This window comes from Dendronephthya gigantea, unplaced genomic scaffold (genome assembly GCF_004324835.1).
Source record: "Dendronephthya gigantea isolate DGI-Jeju-01 unplaced genomic scaffold, DenGig_1.0 000524F, whole genome shotgun sequence".
NCBI classification, from domain to species: domain Eukaryota; kingdom Metazoa; phylum Cnidaria; class Anthozoa; order Malacalcyonacea; family Nephtheidae; genus Dendronephthya; species Dendronephthya gigantea.
In genome coordinates, this window is record NW_021163534.1 from 16,391 (window position 1) to 34,815 (window position 18,425).

Below are 18,425 nucleotides of genomic sequence, written 5' to 3' on the forward strand. Positions count from 1 at the left end.
CACTGTAGTTAGGGAAATGCGTCATTTCCGCTATCTCCAGATCTTGAGCTCGTCATGAACTCTGGGGCGACTGCTATCTGCCAGATGAACCGGGTGTCTTGTTTATGTTTTTTGTCATTATATATACAAAATGCGTCTCTGGTTGTCAGGTTGTTTCTTCATAGACGCCTTATTTTCGCAACAGATGCAGTGTTCCAGTAGATATAAATATTATTTTCATCGAAAGAGTGTAATATCATGACCGAAGATTACATTCTGTCCCATCCTTTGCGGACGCCATTAGCATATGATCCACGTTTCAAAGGTGCGGTACGTGTACAGTATGTATAAAACCAGATAACGGAACAATTTTATTATTTCTATATGTATACATAATACATTGAATGAAAATAAAGTTTTATATGCCTGCATTTACTTGTTAGACTTATTTTCAGGTTATGTATAAACAGTTACAGTTCTTGCGAATTTCATTTCTTTTTACTGATTACTGCAAATGGGTTTCCATCTAATTTTTTAAAGTCTTACCAGTGCAATAAGAAAGAAACTTTCCAAACTTTAAAAAGCAGATAGCTAAATACCTTCCCTTAAAATGGATGCTAGATTATGGAACAAAAGGCCTATGACATGAGTAGCAAAACTAATAAAATTCTCCTAACCATTTTGTCAACTGCAACAATATGGCAAAGGAGGGGATCGATCTTCTACAGTTCAGCAAATTTGTCTTTATACAACTATTATCATTTTTTTGCTGAACTATCAAACTATTATTTTTAGCTTATGTAATACTTTCTAAATGCAATTCTAATTAAATTAGAAGAAGAAAAGATTGCATAAAGAATTTTATATGTATATATTGGTGCATGGGAAAAAGGGTGCCTTGTTCTAAAATTAATAGATGCTCTCACAGGTCATTTAATAAATCACAAAATCATTTTTGTTGTTTTTTTATTTCAAGTTGATATACAGTTGGATGAACCATTGTGGAAAGTTCTTTTATCTCCAAGTGATGTTGCTATTGAAGTTTTGACACTCTGCTCACAACTTGAGCCTTTGTGTAAAAGAAAGTATACTGTAAGTACTGTAGGAGTGAAATATCTTTATATGAACATGTCCATGTTTGACCTTGTTGATATAGTGGGAAAACCACAATGTATGTATAATCCATAAAGTGTTGTATGATATTTTTATAATATCATCATCTGGAATACTACAATGATTTATTATAGTTTCATTCACTACTATTTTGAGTTTAGGTATTTTTTTGTCTTTTTATATATCCAGTGATAGGTTCCTATATAGCCATAATATAGCTAAGTGATTTAGTTAGGGCGCTCATTTGGCTTTGAACATCAACCTGGTGTTTCTCATTTAAATTTTAGTTTAGCAACTCCAAAACAATGGTGGGAGATAAACAGGGTAGGCTACACCACATAGCTGGGCAAAATTGGTGATAAATTGTGTAATTTGGGCAGTTTTGCTACAAAAGAAGTCATAAAATGGGGCGAATCGCATTTCAGAGATTCTAAATTTAGGAAACGGGAACCTGTAGTATCTAACTTGCACCTTACTCGGCCTTACTCCCCGCCCCCATTTATTAGGCTGTATCCCCATGGTTAGAGTTGTCTTTAGGAGTAGTCAACCACATGTTCCCATATTCTGGGGACAATTACAAAATACTTCTGGACGACTATGGTTTATAGTGTAAATCATCTTTTTCTAACTACCAGACTAAAAGTGGAAAGATCACCAACAGTCATAAGAATGAATTTCAAAACTCGTTTGAACCGAAAGGTGAGACTTACACTAACTCTTGTGCCTCAAATACTCTAATGCATAGGCGTCCTTATTTTGTATTCAGAACACCTGTAATTGATCCAACATACAACTTATTTCTGCAATTTTAAAACATCTCTTTGTTTCCAATTTTGCCATGACTTCTTTAGCACGTGTTGTTCTTCGAAAGATGGAAGAGTATCTGCAGTTTTTGCCAAGTCCGCAACCTACCTTAGAGGTAAGTGCATGACAAGGGGGTGAGGGAAATCCTGCAATCGGTACACATTATACATATAGCTAAGTCCCCTTAAGTCATTCGTATGCCTCCTGTAAAACATATTCTGGGTTCGCGCGCGCTGAAGGGTAATATAAGGCTTTTGGTGTGTTTTGGGTAATTTGTGATAATTTTATGACATAAATGTCTATTATCACATATGTCATTAAAACTAAAAAGCCGTTTTGAAGAGTCGAGACCACAGTCCATAATATGCATAATGTTTGTATACATATTTAGGAGTATCTACAATACAGTGGTTTAGCCGAGCTTTTCCCAAGAGTAATGTCTTATATTGATAGCCCCGAACGACCAATATTTTTTGCCCAGGAGTATCTTCTTGAAGGTACTAATGATTTTTTTTTGTGAAACATACTTGGGTTGTGATAGTTTGGGGGTTGTTATGTATTGTGTCAAACTACGATTCCTTATACAGCTTTGTGTTATACATTGTGTTGTATTGTGGTAATTGTTACATGTGGAATGTGCATGTGCTGATATACAGGGTGTCCCCAAAAAAGAAAACTATTGAAATCACTCATTGTTAAAATTTGAATGCCATGTTAACGAATTTCAGCCTGTGGGGATTTAATGCAACTTATGAAATGCTAAATGCTTTGTGTTGCTAGAGAAAGGGGACATGTCGAAGATCATGGTCCTTGAAATGCACATTTAAATAATGTTATCCATATTTGCAAATTGTAAATATTGTTAATAAATATCATTTTTGCGAACAAGCAAATTTTACTGCATCATATGCATGCATAAAAATGAGTATGGTAAACATTTATACACTTGTGGGTCCCAACAGAGTGCTTAGGCATTCAAACTCTAACAATTGCATTGTTATGGGTGATTTCAATAGTTTTCGGGTTTTTTGGGACACCCTGTATATCATTGTAGCTGTTTTATATTTTGTCAATTGTACATATTATCATCACAGAACATTTCAGTACCTTTGGGTTGTTGAACCAACTAGTTACATTATCCCATCAGTTGAATTACGATGCGTTTAATCGCTCCAACCACAAGTACATGGCTCATCAATTGGCGTTGCTTTATGTAAGTTAAAAGTCGACGTTTCCCCATTGCCTATGATTTATACCGTAATTTCATACATCAAAATGTTATACAAAGACATAAAAGCATAAATTTAGTATGCATGGTAACCTTCCGAGGGTATTTTCTGCTTGTTTCTTTGGTTAATTTTTCACAAAAAGTATAATAGTCGCATTCCTTGTTACTATGAATTTTGAATTATCACATTATATGTGCAGAGCTGGATTACAGGGGTTTTGTGATGGAGGGTGGGTTGGTTTGCATGATGGGCACCTAGAAGATACGGTATAGTGAAATTAGGAAAAAACGTACTCTAAACTTCCCTTCATGTAGGAAATCCCAAATTCTTCTCAATAACCAGTGCTGCAAGTTTATATACCTACACAAAGGGAACAATCAGGGCATCGCTTTTTTGCACAACCCCTTGATCAAAGATGTACTCCTCCAGCCTCCTGATCAAAGATGTACTCCTCCAGTCCTTCTATACATATAGTTATTATAGTGACAAAATGAATGTTAACAAGTCGCTCTTTGGTCTGATTTCTTTTTTTTCTCATTTCTAACGAAATTTAGCAATCGATCAACCTGCTTGGGTGCCAAGAACTATTAGCCCAAAAGAAAGAGGTGGAAGGTCATTTTAAAACTTTCAAATCAAAACTTGTAGTGAAAGACAAAAAGAGTATTCCGAAACTTCCAGATGATGAAAAGGAATGGTAGGAATGGTTATTATTAGCTTTATTGCTTAAAAAATAGTTGCCTAAAGAACCTTGTTTTACATCGCTACGTATATATATATATAGATCATATAAGCGCCCTTGTTTGAACGACGTTGTGTTGCACCCCAGGAACAGGTTTCAACAAGTTTTAACAGTTGCAAAAACATATTGCTGACGACTATGTTCGACTAGACGTCGTATTAATTTTACTTTGATGCCGTTTTAGGCTAAACAAAATAACTCTATCCATCTTGGAAACCGCTACTAGTTTTCCAACAGAGTTGACCAAACCAATGTTGGCATCCATAGCGTTCTTGCAAAATTTGGAATGATTGCTATAAAGAGATTCTTCAAAACTATGGGACTATTATACTATTTATACACTTAATGAATGCCCCCGAGGGAAGTAGTGAGTTTTGTTTTCCCAAGAGTCTGAATGTTTGAAACATTGAAACTCGAGGGAAAACAAAACTCACTATTTCCCGAGGTAGTGTACATTAAGTGCTTTGTTATATATAGGAACAAAAACATTATTTTACATCATTTCAAAAAAACCACTTTACTTTGTTATGACAATAGGCGGGCAACAATTTTTCACTCGTTTCCCTGGCGGGAAACATTGCATTTATTTAAAGTCATGTGACTACGAATGAACCAATCACATTTAAAATACACAGCACCTATATAACAACAATATTCATTGTATTATAATCCACAATATATTTCCCCTGCAGAGAATACGGCACAGGAGCCCACATTATTGGTTTTTATACCTGCCGTTTTTTGTGGTAGAATTGATCTAAATTTTACTAATATAGGGCTATGTGCATTCAGACTGTGTGGCTAAACTTATAAATATACCACCAAAATTTACGTATATACGGACTCTATATATATATATTTAATTAGTTATTTACAACTTTGTACATATACGTGTACATTAATGCATGTTTATTATCCAAACTCCCGACGTCTTAATTATACATCAATAATACAAAAATATATTAATAATAATGTTATATAATACTATTATTATTAATATTAATAATATATATAATAATAATAATATAATTTTCAAAGTATTTGTAGCCATTAATGTTTTCATAGCAGCTGATTGTATTGTACATTTAAATCTCCAGTGCCATTCTCATAGCAATTACCAGCATTATACTTATCAATGAAATACCTGATGAAGCCGCCTTTGGTCCTTTCTAAAAAAAGAGACAAAATTCAAATTACCAACATGGTTGTCAAAATTTCAAAAATGAATCGACACTGTGCCTACACCCTACACGAAACTCACATTTTCTGTGGGTGTGGATGACGACACAACAATTTCAATAGTGTTCTGTTTCGTCCCTTCACTCGGTGGTCTTGTCGTTGTGGGTTTTTCATTTTGTTCTACCCCTTTACTTGGTGGTCTCGTTGCCAGGAACGTGTCATCCTCCAAGACGGCCAAATTTAACGGGTTACTTGCCTGCATGACCCAAAACCTTTCTTTAGTTTGGGCCAGTGTCGCAAAGAATGTGATGGTTTTTTCCTTGTTCATTGTTTTTGGTGGCTGCCAGTAGAAAACTAAATTATCTTTCTCAGAGTCATTCGTGTGAGTCACGCTCGATTCTGGATGAAACTAAATGTAGAACATATTTGCATGAGGTTAGGATAAGGGTAAAATGTGTTACCTTTACGCTGAATAACAAGGAAGAATTTCGTTTTAAAAGTAATCGCATATTTGTTTACCAGATAAAATATATAAATGTCACACTTGCACAGCGCTTTATATAAATTACTTTGTGCACGTTGATACTTAGTATAGATCACGAGAGTTCACACAGGTCGCGAAAGTATTATTTAAATTTCTCACAAGTGTCTTTGATTGCTATGACCTCTTATGACCTGTAAATAGGATAAGTGTTGTGCATAATAATAGGATAAGTCAGTGCTGACAGTAGGCTTATATTGCTTACTCATATCTGATGAGATACGTACGAATTATATTAGTATAATCAACGATGTCAAACACAATAGAACTTTCTCATAATGACGTCAAACGCGGAAAACCTGATGTCACATGAGTTTGATTAGCTCCGCAAAACTAACGAGCCAATCACATTTCGTCTAACATTATACTAGGCTTTCAACGTTTGACGCCTGTATGAGAAAAGTCTATTGTTCAGTCTTTACTCGTACATGTTCTGTTTTATGATTTGTAATTCAGGGCCTGACTTTTAAGTTTCGATACTTTGAAATATTAAAATTGGCCAACTTTCTATTTGCCCTTTTATTGTATCATATACGGAATAAAACCTATAAGTATAGTCTATGGATTAAAGCAACCATAGGCAAGTCCTTTCTCGTACACATGTCTTCCTTTCCCATGGCCTTTCATACATTCTCTAGCTGCTACTCTTGAGTTATATAAATATCAGATTGTGTTTAGACCTATTACAGTATTAGACCGCACAGTTAGGGCGACTTCTTTTGAAGTTTTGTGATTTTATACTTCTGTCATACAATTTATACCTTGAAATCTGAGCAATTTTGATACTTAACGCCAAGGTCCTCCGTAATATTAAGAAAACTGCCAACAGCAGGACCGTCTTCGCTCCATCTGCCTTGGATGAGAAAACCTTTCAATGCTTTGCCGCTCACGGTTACACGAACCATTTTCAAGCTTTTCTCCAATTTGGCATCGAGGGAATACCCGCTCGGCTGTTTCTGTCTGGGAATCAGCGGAATAAACGTGCCACGATGTCCTGGTGTCATTGTTTTACAACTTTGTTGTGGAGCTCCAGTTCTTTCGCCTAAAACTAACTCAGTAAGAATTACTGAAAACAGGACGAGTGTCGGTGCATACATTGTGTGCTGTATATGATAAAACTATGAAATGTGAAGTGTAGTGACGGCTACATTATATTTTTTTATATACCTTAAATACCGGAAGAAAAAGTTAAATAGCTAACAACGTTGTTCAACCACTTCCTGAAGGCGTATAACAATATTAGCTTTTATCGCTACCATATCAGGTTTCGCTGAACGCACAGGATCTGACAATGCAATTGCACGATGCAATAACATGCATTTCTTTGTCGTAGGTCAAGAGCGGACTCTGTAGTTCTGATTGGCTAAAACAACAGGCGGAATCCTTCAAAAAAATTTTAAATGTATACAAAAATAAAATACTCCTTATATTATAGGTTGTTTGAATGGAATGGTTAATTAAATCAGCTTGATTATTTCTCAGGTATACAAAAAACTGATTTCATTTGTGAATAAAAATAAGTAAATCTTACGTGTACGAAGGAATAACAACAAACTCTCACATTCGTTTTCTTTCTCAACTTGATACACGCGCGCGAAGTTGAAGAAATATGAAGAAACGCGGCTCGAAAATACGAAAATCGGAGTCGTGTGTATTTTACATGTCAGACATTCATACACCGTTCATTTTGAGGTGCTAAAATAGCACCACCGTAGGTGCCAAATCAACACAATGCAGTGATGTTAAATCGAAAGTGCTATTTTGGCACCAATTTCGGTGCTAATTTAACACCACCAAATCTGACATTCATAGAGCATATACGTTCGCTGTTGAAATATTATACGGTTATGTGTAATTCAGGTTTGTGTTCATTTGCCCAATAAATGTAATTTGTGGGATGTAGTAACGAGCATTAAAATGAAAGCCCTCTCACTATAATATCCCTTTTCCGAAGTAATTATTAGCTAGAAAAAAACCCGGTAACTTATTTTACGTGTGACTGTATATGCTAAACTGTTGATCGACAAATGAGATACAAATCGCACAGTACAAAGAGAATAAGAATACATTATTATTATCCACTCAATTCTCTAACATTTATGCATACGCCGATTGTTTTCAAAAATGACATTATATTTGTTGACCGACGACAACAAAGACTATGAACGATAGGACAATCTATGGCATGATGTGAACTTCAAATATGTTGGACCGTGTTCAATGAGGAATCTACATTTATAGCATTTAGGTGAAATATCACTTTCTTCACGGCCCTTCCGGAATGGCTTCCAAATAGCCTTTCTTTTGCGATAATGATTCCTCCCTCTATAGTGCCGCTTTTGGACGAACCCTCGTATTGACTATTGTGGAAACCAGTTCCGGACACATTTCCACACCAAATAAGGGCCTTAATGCATGAGGAGGATGTAAGGTCAAAAATAAGGCGTAAAACACGGAAGCAAAAAGCGAGTGAGAGTTTTGTTTAATTTGATTGTGTGAATTGGGTTGTGTGAAAGGTCAAACATATCAAACAATAGTCGGTGCGACCATATGTTAAAAAATTACCATGAGGAGCAACGTGGCAATGTCTTAATTCGAGTGACCTCTGATCATATTTACGGTTGAACTGATTGAAACATACACTGAAAAGAGTCAATTTGTGTGATTACACAAATTGAATAAATGAGGACAACATCAAAGCTTTTTTCGCGAGAAAAATGCGAGTTCTTGCATCGAAATAAAGTCTGCAGAGAAGCCAGAATTTTTATTACATGAGAATTTACAACGCGAGTTGCGTTGCGAGTTGCCGGTCGTCGAGTTGAGAATCCTTACAACTCAATTTTGAAAGTCTGCCGAAGTCGCACTTATGCAGGCAAAATGTGAACGGCAGTGCTACAATTGTACTGAGTTGTATAACCGTATTTTGATTTTTCCACTGAAAATGGCGAAAGACAAAACGAGAACTTGTAGTTCGTATATGACATCATTCAGTAACGTGCAACTGTTCACCAAGATGGAATACTTTTCATACTTTTCACACTTTCATACTTTTCAATACTTTCACTGAACTACAGGTGGCACAAAAAGGGAATACCCATATAGCCTGGTTCCCATTTTGTTCTAATTTTTGTGAAGAACTTGAAGAAGTCATTTTCATCGATGAGAAATAGTCCCTATGCAAGTTTGCCTTTACTTTTGTATTCAAACCGGTCATTGTTGACTGCACCCGCAGAGAAATATTCTATAGCATATTAACGACGCCGACTTCTCATCGATGCGTTGCATGCATGCCTATAGTGCTGTTCGTTTTCAGATGAATAGTTATAGAAGTATGAAACGATGATTGATATTATGTAAACAACATATACAAAAATTCTCGTCCGGATACTGTCTTCTGTGTTTTAAACGGTATGTACAAATTACAATATACTTGATTGTGCTTGTGTGCATCAACGTATATATTAATCAATAATACCATATAAAAACACATGTATATATAGTTAGCTTTTTACCCCTCTCAGTTCTTATGGCGCTTGAATTAAGCCCGTCCTCCACTAGGCGAATTTGCTCGCGTGAACAGATAATAAGTAGGAAACGATCCTACTTTTTCGCGGCGAATTTTTTCGCAAACCAATCACATCACGGAATTTCAGATATCGCTTTGCGTCGCGCGAATAAATTCGCCTAGTGGGAAACGGGCTTTAGGCTGGTTGTGTAAGCAATGAAAGTATTGTAACTGTAGATAACACAGTGTATGAATAGGCATAGGTTTTAATGATTCAGAACCGCATACCCAAGTTTAATCGATATTTTTATTAAATCGACTTTCATGCTTGCATGCCTCCTGCTCAGCGGGAGCAAAGTAGATCAATTCCGACGAGGGCTGTTGTAAAATATAGAAATAATACGAGTTTGAACTGATGTGACTTTCACTTAAAACGTCTGTTATAATTGCCTACCAAGTGAATCTAAGAATAATTTTCTAACTCCTCAGAATTTTAAAGTGTTTGTATATCAGTTTTACCTCAATGACCAGAAACAATGATACGCGTATTAAGCCACGCTTCGCTTCATATAGAAACCTGGCTACGAAATATCTGCGAAATTAACTGTTCGTCGGAATATAAAAGTTCCAATTAATTTATGGGCACAAAGTTTTTTTCTGGGCACGTATTTTTCAGTTTTAGATTGGTAATTTTCTAGGATTGGATCATATAATTATATAATATAATATATATAATATATATATATATGGATGCTATGTTTCAGTGGCATGCAGTTCAGTCCCTCTACTCAAATGGAAATATCGCTAGGTGTATATTAAAAACATTATTCGTTTTACAATGTATATAGATCATTCATTATATATTGGTGTTGCCGTTCTAACAATGGGCTGGATCACAAAATTTACTGCTCTACGGTTTTTCCTGGGCGGCATTGAAACTTATCTTATCCACCCTACAGCATGGAGCTACATCAGATCCCTCGGCCAATCCAAGACGTTTCTCGCCTTTGTCTTGTCTTCGTATGACTTCGGCTGCGTCATTGCTGGACCACTTATTGGTGCCATAACTGATCATTCAGGGGATCCCAGGTTAATGGCCATTTGCTGCTGTGTGTTTAAAGTCCTGGCCTATGTGACATACAGTGTAAATTTTAGCGCATACTTTCCACTTCTGGGGAGATTCCTGAGTGGATTGAGTAGTGGAATAACTGCGATTCTTCTAGGACAAGTTGCTCTGCAAACAGACGAGAAAAGTCTCAGAGAAAATTTTATATTCTTAGAAAGTGTATATTGCATTGGTTCAGCATTTGGTCCAATGCTCGGAAGCTTTATTTCGTTTGATGTCAATATATTCGGCTGGGAAATAAACGATAATAATTCACCTGGGATAATATTGGCAATTGTATGGCTCATTTTTCTTATTTTTTTAATATTCTCACCCAGTGGGACTTGGATGGTAAGCGGTGCACATGTTGATGATGACGAGCAAAGCTTACCTTTAAGCAACGATAAAGATGACAAAAGACGGACTGCGTATCATGAAGATGGCGACCGAAGATTGAACAAGCCTGATTCCTTGTCATGGATACTGGACTCAAGAATACTTACCTTGCTCTTTCTGATATTCTGTAGCGAAGTATTTTCGAGCACGGCGACATTTTATGTTCCTATTTTTGGGATGGATCATTTTCATCTGCATCTGATTCATATCAAGTTACTGTTTCTAAATTGCACCTTGTTTACACTGCTGGTGTTCCTATCCTTTTACGTCGCCTCAGAATATGCGAGTGAACGTAAGCTCTTTAATTGCGTTGTTGATGCAAATTGTTGCCCTGTCATTTCTTACGACTCTGGCATTCTCCTGGGATAATATAACAAGTGCTCGATTCTACTATATTCTGCTTATATATATGTTTGTCTTGGTATGCCATATTTTGTATACATACTAGGGAATTCAATTCTTTCGAAGATCGTTGACTCTCAAAATGCAACATTTCTACAAGGTGTTTCCTACGGCGCCATACACGTGGCTATTCTATTTAGTCGAGTTGTGGCTAGTTTTATCTTTACAAAGATCCGTTTAGTAGCTTACTGCATTTTCTTAGTATTCCTGTGGTTTTTAGGCATGATATGGTATTGCGTGTTGTGTTGCCGGCAGTAGAATGTGAAACAGCGGTATAGCCAAAATACTAGACCATCACGCAGAATATTAAAATACGCCAGTTTTTGCATGACCGACTTACAATCGGCACTTACGAATGTTGTAAACACCAAAACAGTTTACTGGTGCCATGCTTCTCAGGAACTGCTACATATGTATCACAAGAAATAATGCTGCATGTACGGCTGTCGTTCAAATTATAACCCCCCAATAAAAGTTAACAATAAATAATTTAATTCATGATGTCTGCACATTTTTATTAATAAGATATAATGTTCTGGCTATATTGTAAAACAATTCAACCATTACCCTTAGACAACTCGGTTTCCTTGTGTTTCAAAACGAACCCAAAATTTCACCAGGGGTGGACGACGTGGCAGCGGTTGTTTATTTGCTACTAGTTATTGCGCATAGTATAAAATATGTGAATAATAATCCATTTAATTTAATTTTTATTGTTCGACATTTGTATATACGTATAATATACGTATCCTTTGCCATAGGAAACAATCACATAAAAGATTGTCAGACCTGTACCAAGCGCAGTCACCGACAGAAGTTTTTCCTATAAATTTCCACTTGCACTCATTTCGCTGGAAAATGAAGATGGTGGAACCAATAACAATGTATTTTTGTGAATTGCCAATATTTTTTACTGCTGCTTTAATTGACAGGGCTGAGGAACCTCAAACTTCGCCCAACCTACAGAATCATTAACATTTTGCGATATTTTACCCTATATAGCCATGTCTTCAATGCTGAGAAAAAGGCGTTTATGATTTGGTGCTATTTCGTACGGTCGTACTATAATCGAAATGAACAAATCAAGCGGGCTCGCATATTGTCGTGCATGCTCGGTTTTTGGAACAATCTCGATGCAAACAATCGGCCTGATTAGCATACAACAACACAATACGTGATTTTAGTTTCGCATTCAATCCGTAATTCCCAATCTACGAACCTAAATATCTACTCACCACTATACATGGGCAGCAGAATCCAAATGACAGTCCCCACATTAGTCATTAATATGAACATGATTTCATGTAGGTATTACTATACTAGCATTGGAGGTTAAAATTAACAGTTAATTAAGCCCCGTTCAGACGGGCAAGTTTTCTTTGACAAGTTTTCTTGACCAGCTCACTTGCTTTTGTGTATGACGAACAAGTTTTCGTTGACAAGTTTTAATTGCTCGTGTGTACGCGAAAAATTTGGCTAATTTTTTCTAATTTTACGATAATAGATCTGTCGAGTATATTTTACGATAATATGATAAAAAGAGTATACGACCGAATCTCAAAACGAACAGAAATGATAAATGTTCAAAAACCCGCACGATTGGCTCGAAGATTGTTGCGCTGTTCCCTACTGCGCAGCTTGTCAAGTTTTCCTGGATGGCTGTACATAACCTAAACCCAACCCTAACACGGCCGAGCATTTTACCTTGTTGAAAAGCTGGCATGACTAGCTTTTGAACGAGGCTTCTTGTCAATTAAGGAAAACCTGTCAATTTTTCGCGTACACATAAAACTTGTGCGAGGAAGACTTGTCAAAGAAAACTTGCCCGTCACTACAGGGCTTTACTGAAATAGTTCCAAGGCTTCAGACTAAAATGCCCAGCCCACGATGTCCATTTCCAGTATTTACCTTCGTGAGAAAACAATATAATCATAACATAATTCATTATCGAAGCAAAGAAGTACACAGTTAGATCATTCATGAGTTATAGCTTACATGCATGCAGGCATTAATAAAACCACCCATTGAACCATTTGCCTTAACTTTATCCTCCTCTCTTCCCATCAAACTCACCATTATCAATGATACAACTATTACATACATACATATATACACATAATATACATCGCTTTCATTTATAAATTATATAATCTTATATAAATTATATAATCGATAAATAAAACTACTGTTCTACCAGGTTGCCGTGTGGGAGTCGGATTAAGCTAAATAGAATTACAAATAATTGTTAAAGATCTTTTAAATGAAGAAAGAGATTCAGAGAATCGCAAGGCCTCTGGCAAGCTATTCCATAATCTCCACTATAACTGAAGGAGCGTTTAAAATAGTCAGTTTTAGGTTTATATAGGAACGAATAGTTTGCCATTTGCATCTCTGAGACGAGTGATTAACTATATGCACCTATAAGTGACAAACAAATCTTGTAAATACATAGGTGTTAAATTGTTCCTGACTTTATACATGAGAATCGCTTTTTGCATTTTACGGTTAACATGCAAGTTATTCAACCAAGTTTTCCAAGAACAGAGCTATATTTGGCTTATTGGGCTTGGACACATCGAAAATATAACGCAAGTTGAAATTCCTCGGGACCGAGCATCGGCATTTCCTCATGACGGGCTATTCGATTTTATTTATACAGGGTGTCAAATAAAATAAATATGATAATTGATAACCCATGGGTTACATAAAGTATACATATTGCACTCCGGAAATATCAAACCACAACAGGGGTTCCCCTTGGACGTGACCATGTTGTGTTTATAATTTACTAAGATTATTTTTTACAAAAGTGAGTTTTAACTTCAAATAAACCACTGCGAACTTTGCATTTTTTCACCCAATTTCTAATATTTCACTGATATTTCATCTGTATAGATGGTGAATGCTGCGACTTCATTTACGTTTGAGTTTATATTTGACTCCTTAGTAGCTTCTGTTTCACCTTCTTCAAAACTAAATTCATCCTTGGTATCTTCAGAGACATTCTTTGGCACTTTAATAAGCGTTATAAAACAGTTAACAATTATTACTACAGCGAGGCCAACAAATATCCCGGGGAGAGCCAGCAATCCTTTATCCCCAGCACCTTCTGGTAGTGCATCGATAACGAGGAATGCGATCACTGTATTAAAAAGACAGCTCAAAAGAGATAACGTTACAGTTGACTCCTTCGAGAACCAAGGTAAAATAGACAGGGTACCATAGACCGCAATCATGTAAAGGGTGGTTAGAACTGTTCCAAGTGCAGTCACACAAGCAATGTTCGTAACAGAAATCCTTTCTAAATGGCCACTTGCACTCGTCTCGCTGATTTTAACAAGAAAAATCATGACGAGAGAGCAGGTAACAAGGTAACCTAGTGAATTGTCCCATCTTTCTATTACGGCGCTTTTTGCAAGGCTGAGGAATCGCAAACTTTGTCCAACCTGCAAAATCGTGGAAATTATCTCAATACTGTATGTAGGCTACTTCTTCATGCATATTATAGCGCGCTTCCTGCAATTATAGATGCATGCAAAGGTCCAAAGGGTAAGTTTAAGAACACGATTTCGAGGAAATTTGTAAAGTACCTAAGAGGCCAGAGGTTGTTAGCAATAAAGTTATAAAACACAATACGAATAAGGAGGTAGTCTATAGATAGGTCGAGCTAAAAAAGGTGTAGTCTATAGATAGGTCGAGCTAAAAAAGTGAATATTCTTTGAATATATATATTGCCACATGTTGATTAGCATAACAGCTAACACAATACGTCATTAATTTTTTAGTTTCTATTTCAATAATCACTTAAACTAGCACCTAAAACACCTACTCACCCCTATAGGCAGAAGAATCCAAATAAAAGTATACAATATGACCGTTGCCACCTCAACATGGACGTGTTTTAATGAAGGTATCAACCATATCACCATTGGGGGAATTACAAAAACAGTTAAAATAGTACCAAGAGTTGAGACTAAAATGCTCAACCCACGATGTCCATTTGCAGCAGTTACCTTGATGAGAAGAAATATAATACAATTTTCTTTCATTCTTAATTTTACATGATTCGGTTTTCTGTTCATATTCTATGCTCACATATTCTAAATTCCATGCATCCTGCATGATATTACCAAACGTTTTGAAGTTTTAATGGTCAGAAATGCTTAGTCCGCATGCAGCGAGATCTAGCTGCACTTTCTGGATCTTTCTGGATATTACTGACAAACATACTATAATCATTGATGCAGCTATTGGACTTGGACACATCGAAAGTATTTGCAACGCAAGTCTAAATTCTTCTGGACCAAGAAACGGCATTTCTTCAACAGCAGAATTATTCGACGAGGTATTCGTTCGTCCACCGTTTTTTCCGATTGAAGGACCAAATTGTTTGATCTGATTGAGGATATTTACTGTAAATATCGAACGAACAACGAGGACTAAGATTAAACCAAGTAAGACCAGCCTGTAAGACTTGATTGCAGATTTTGCCTCTCGAAAATGAAGCCGTAAACCGATAGTGAACATCATTAACAAACAACAAACTTTTCCAACGTGTATCGACTCATTCAGGTATACAGCTGGCTGAGGAACAAATGTACCTAATATTACAGACAATACTATTCCAATGGAAAGAAAATGTCTTTGTACAACGCTCTTAAGCCTAGAAACTAGAGAGAATTCCTTTTTGCCGACATCCTCATCTTTTCTTTCTTCGGAACTTATATCAGTACTGACCACACTAACATATGAGACATGGTATTATTCGGTAATGATTGATCTGGTTCACGTCTGTTCATGGTAAGAACCAAGCTGTTGTATGCGTGAATCTTAGGTTTTCCATTTATATATAACTTTTTTCCCGTAATTGGTGTTGAATAATCTTCGGCAATATAATTATTATCATCACAACGGGGCTCCTCCGTAAACGTGAGTCCATATGCTGATATGCATGTATATATAGACAAAGTGGTATAACAACTGCCTAAAAAGACAATTATATAATATAATTATCGGCCCTCCTAATAGGTCGAAACGTCAAGAAGTTATTTGTCTGCTATTAATCGTATACAGATTGCAAAAGTATAACAATAATATGTAAGAAAGCAGAGACTATATACATTATTCAATGTCACGTACCCTCACAGTCCGCGCTGCACTACGAGACTAATCTATACGAATTATCTACAGATAATTAACTTTTAAGCATTTTTAAAATCGCTAAGGAGAATAAATGAATTTTAAATTGTTGATTTTTTAGTTTATTAGCTGAATAGTTTTTCTAACATCTTCATCTTTAATTTTTTCGAACTGGTATCAATACTGACCACTTTGTATGCACACGTCTTGAGAAAGATAGACTGAAAGATTGTGTCTCATAGTTCTATTAATAAATATAATTTTATTTATACAAGGTGTAAAGAAAACGCAACGCTAAATATTCATAATAACCCAGCCAGTATATGTATATTAATGCAATTGCACTCCAGAAATATCGAACCACAACAAGGGTTCCCCTTGAACGTGACGATGTTGTGCTTATAATTTACTAAGATGATTTTATACAAAAGTAAGTTTTATAACTTCAAATAAACCGAACTGTGCATTTTTTCACCCAATCACCTAAAAATTTAAAAAATTCAGTTTTAAATCAATAAATTAACTTTTAATCTGATGCAAACAGTCAATCCAAGTAATAAAATCACAAATGTACATTTTGAAGAAGAAGAACGATTCATTTTCATAACTGGAGACAAGTTTTTTATTGGCTGCAGTAGTTTTACAATAATTATATACCTTTTATATTAGGTTTTAGTCTAGAAAACAATTCGTGTAGTTTTTCTCACATTCTATTGCTCTAAATCACAAGTTTGACTCACAAAGATATAAAACTGATTGAATATAGACAAAAAAAATTTTAATGCCTTCTTCTCATATGATTCAAACAACTGAAGCTGGTACTTTTATGGGGGGCTACTTTTTTCACCACCCCCTGTATATAAATGATACATTTCGTTTGCCGAGATATTTTACTGTTAATTCACAGATATTTCATCTGTATAGATGCTGAATGCTGCGACTTCATTAACCTTTGAGTTCATTTTTGACTCCTTAGTAGCTTCTGTTTCACTTTCTTCAAAACTAAATTCTTCCTTGGTATCTTCAGAGACATTCTCTGGCACTTTAATAAGCGTTATAACACAGTTCACTATTATTACTACAGCGAGGCCAACGAATATCCCGGGGAGAGCCAGCAATCCTTTATCCCCAGCACCTTCTGGTAGTGCGTCGATAATGATGAATGCAATCAATGCATTAATAAGACAGCTCAAAAGAGACAACGCTACAGTTGACTCCTTCGAGAACCAAGGTAAAATAGACAGGATAACATAGAGCGCAATCGTGTAAAGGGCGGTTAGAACTGTTCCAAGCGCAGTCATACAAGCAATGTTCATAACAGAGATCCTTTCTAAATGGCCACTTGCACTGGTTTCGCTGATTTTAACAAGAAAAATCGTGACGAGAGAGGACATAACAAGGTAACCAAGTGAATTTTCACATTTTTTTATTATGCTCTTGACAGGACTGAGGAATCGCAAACTACGTCCAACCTGCAAAATCGGGGAAATTATCTGAACACTGTATGTAGACTAATTCCTTATGCATATCATAGCGCGCTTGCTGCAATTATAGATGCCTGCAAAGGTCCAAAGGATAAGTTAAAGAAAATGATTTCGAGGAATTTTGTTAGGTTATAAGGAACCTAAGAGGCCAGAGGTTGTTAGCAATAAATTATAAAACGCAATACGAATACGAAGGCTATAAGATATAGTTCTAGATGAGCCGAGCTAAAGAAGTGAATATTTGTTGAATATACATTACCATGCACCGATTGATTAGCGGCATAACAGCTAACACAATACGTCATTTTTAGTTTCTATTGCATTTAAACTGTGCGCACCTAAAATACATACTCACCCCTATAGGCAGAAGAATCCAAATAAAAGTATACAACATGACTTTTGCCACCTCAATATGAACGTCTTTTAATGTAGGTATCAACCATACCAGCATTGGAGGAGTTACAAAAACAGTTAAAATGTGACCAAGAGTTGAGACTAAAATGCTCAATCCACGATCTCCATTTGCAGCAGTTACCTTAATGAGAAGAATTATAATACAATTTTCTTTTATTCTTTATTTTACATGCATGATTCAGTTTAAAAAAGAGAGAGGTTCAGTGCACTATCAATTAGCGCGTGATGGACACAAGCATGGGCCAAACCACCCTGTTTTTCTGGTCCATATTTTCTATTCATATTCTAAATTCCATGCATCCTGCATGATATTACCAAAAGTTTTGAAGTTTTAATGGTTAGAAATGCTTAGCCCGCATGCAGCGAGATCTAGCTGCACTTTCTGGATATTAACAA

General features: G+C 36.0%; 3 protein-coding genes across 3 annotated transcripts; 2 read left to right on the plus strand and 1 right to left on the minus strand.

Annotated features, from left to right (window-relative positions):
* The first annotated feature begins 90 nt into the window (after positions 1-90).
* LOC114543687 lies at positions 91-4,299 on the plus strand. Its single transcript, XM_028562569.1, has 8 exons — positions 91-304; positions 956-1,071; positions 1,728-1,791; positions 1,944-2,011; positions 2,288-2,393; positions 2,991-3,109; positions 3,680-3,819; positions 4,049-4,299. The coding sequence occupies exons 1-8, from the start codon at positions 238-240 to the stop codon at positions 4,152-4,154; spliced, it is 786 nt and encodes a 261-aa protein (XP_028418370.1). The 5' UTR covers positions 91-237; the 3' UTR covers positions 4,155-4,299.
* Positions 4,300-4,877: 578 nt separating this feature from the next.
* On the minus strand, positions 4,878-6,717 carry LOC114543686 (putative defense protein). Its single transcript, XM_028562568.1, has 3 exons — positions 6,346-6,717; positions 5,126-5,452; positions 4,878-5,033 (listed from the first exon to the last, which is right to left on the minus strand). Exons 1-3 carry the CDS (start codon positions 6,679-6,681, stop codon positions 4,950-4,952), a joined length of 747 nt encoding a protein of 248 aa, XP_028418369.1. The 5' UTR covers positions 6,682-6,717; the 3' UTR covers positions 4,878-4,949.
* Positions 6,718-9,972: 3,255 nt separating this feature from the next.
* LOC114543685 (SPX domain-containing membrane protein OsI_32082-like) lies at positions 9,973-10,959 on the plus strand. The gene has a single exon (XM_028562567.1). It carries the CDS (start codon positions 9,973-9,975, stop codon positions 10,957-10,959), a length of 987 nt encoding a protein of 328 aa, XP_028418368.1.
* Positions 10,960-18,425: the final 7,466 nt, after the last annotated feature.

Coding starts and splice junctions, on each gene's coding strand:
- LOC114543687 (XM_028562569.1), top strand. CDS start 238: ATGACCGAAGATTACATTCTGTCCCATCCTTTGCGGACGCCATTAGCA. Junction 305..955: donor ATATGATCCACGTTTCAAAG/GTGCGGTACGTG, acceptor TTTTATTTCAAG/TTGATATACAGTTGGATGAA. Junction 2,394..2,990: donor CCAGGAGTATCTTCTTGAAG/GTACTAATGATT, acceptor TTATCATCACAG/AACATTTCAGTACCTTTGGG.
- LOC114543686 (XM_028562568.1), bottom strand. CDS start 6,681: ATGTATGCACCGACACTCGTCCTGTTTTCAGTAATTCTTACTGAGTTA. Junction 5,453..6,345: donor AAAATTGCTCAGATTTCAAG/GTATAAATTGTA, acceptor TTCTACATTTAG/TTTCATCCAGAATCGAGCGT. Junction 5,034..5,125: donor CATCCACACCCACAGAAAAT/GTGAGTTTCGTG, acceptor CTCTTTTTTTAG/AAAGGACCAAAGGCGGCTTC.
- LOC114543685 (XM_028562567.1), top strand. CDS start 9,973: ATGGGCTGGATCACAAAATTTACTGCTCTACGGTTTTTCCTGGGCGGC.